General features: G+C 37.1%; 1 protein-coding gene across 1 annotated transcript in view; it reads left to right on the top strand.

Moving 5' to 3' along the window:
• The window catches only part of LOC106536985 (dipeptidyl peptidase 9), a gene marked incomplete at its 3' end in the record, with an annotated part of 33153 nt that overhangs the window by 17266 nt on the left and 14516 nt on the right, over positions 1-1371 (top strand). The window contains 4 exon segments of the mRNA XM_014034350.1: positions 63-163; positions 340-517; positions 608-767; positions 911-990. Coding sequence (XP_013889804.1) covers positions 63-163; positions 340-517; positions 608-767; positions 911-990 — 519 coding nt within the window.

Consider the following 1371-nt stretch of genomic DNA (forward strand, 5'->3'; position numbering starts at 1 on the left):
GTGTGTGTGTGTGTGTGTGTGTGTGTGTGTGTGTGTGTGTGTGTGTGTGTGTGTGCATACAGATTGTAAGCACACAAGATAAAGAATTGGTCGTCCCCTTCAGCTCATTGTTTCCTGGAAATGAGTACATTGCCAGAGCAGGATGGACCCGTGATGGAAAATAGTGAGTACTCTTAAAAAAAGAAAATCTTTTTTTTTTGTGAAGCTGGAAATAAAACAAATGGACTTTTAATGTTTTGATTCTTTATGTTTACAATAGGTTTMTTCTTATGTTTGTAATTTCTTTCCTTTTAATAAGATTTTAAAGACATGCAGATTTTTGTCTGCCCTGTGTTCTAGTGGTTGGGCAGTGCTGTTAGATCGCAGTCAGAGGAAACTGCAGCTGGTTCTGCTGCCTCTAGCCCTCTTCATTCCCGTCACAGAAGACCCAGCTGTGAAGCAGAAGTATCTGGAGGCCGTGTCCAGCAGCACACAACCATATATTATCTATGAGGAGACCACTGACATCTGGATCAATGTGAGGAACTTTCTGTGGCATTAAAATGTTAATAATTAAACACTTATTTAATAAGTGTTTATAACTAAGATTTTTTTTCCCTTTGTCAAGGTTCATGATATATTCTATCCCTTTATTCAAACAACAGAAGAGGAGTTTACTTTCCTTTGGGTAAATGAATCTAAAACGGGTTTCAGCCACTTGTATAAAATAACAACACTGTTACAAGCAGGCTGCCACTGTTGGACAGAGAGCTACAGTCACCTCCAGGGTAAGGGATGACTACATGTTCCTGCATTTGCTTGAAATAATACAGATGTGCCAGTAATTGTACATTTGAAAGATAAGAATATATTTTTCCCTCATCTGTGAGGGGATGTCATGAAGTATGTTGAYTGTTACCTATTTCATCAGGTAACTTTAAAGGTGCAATCAAGGAGGAAGTTACGCTGACCAGTGGAGAGTGGGAGGTGCTGGCAAGACACGGTTCCAAGGTAATAATAATAATAATAATGATAATGATAATGATAATGATAATGATAATAATAATAATAATAATAATAATAATACATACATACTTAAAGATGGCATGTATCAAAATGTCACAGGTTGCTAGAGTGCAGTGACAAAGCTCTTGAGTAATTCTAAAAGCAGTCCTATAGTTTTACATACCAATATTTAACTTGTTTGGAATAGTTTAATATTATAATCGTAGGAAGTTCACCTTCAATTTAATGTGGATATTTTACATATCAGAACATTATAAAACATCCTAAATCATTAGTTATTGTAGTGTTTCCCCTACCATTCCCCTACCATTGAGGGCAGCCCCCCACCCCCCAAAAAAAGAACTGCCCCATCCAAGTGTGTGTGTG

This window comes from Austrofundulus limnaeus, unplaced genomic scaffold (assembly GCF_001266775.1).
Source record: "Austrofundulus limnaeus strain Quisiro unplaced genomic scaffold, Austrofundulus_limnaeus-1.0 Scaffold2066, whole genome shotgun sequence".
Lineage (NCBI taxonomy): Eukaryota > Metazoa > Chordata > Actinopteri > Cyprinodontiformes > Rivulidae > Austrofundulus > Austrofundulus limnaeus.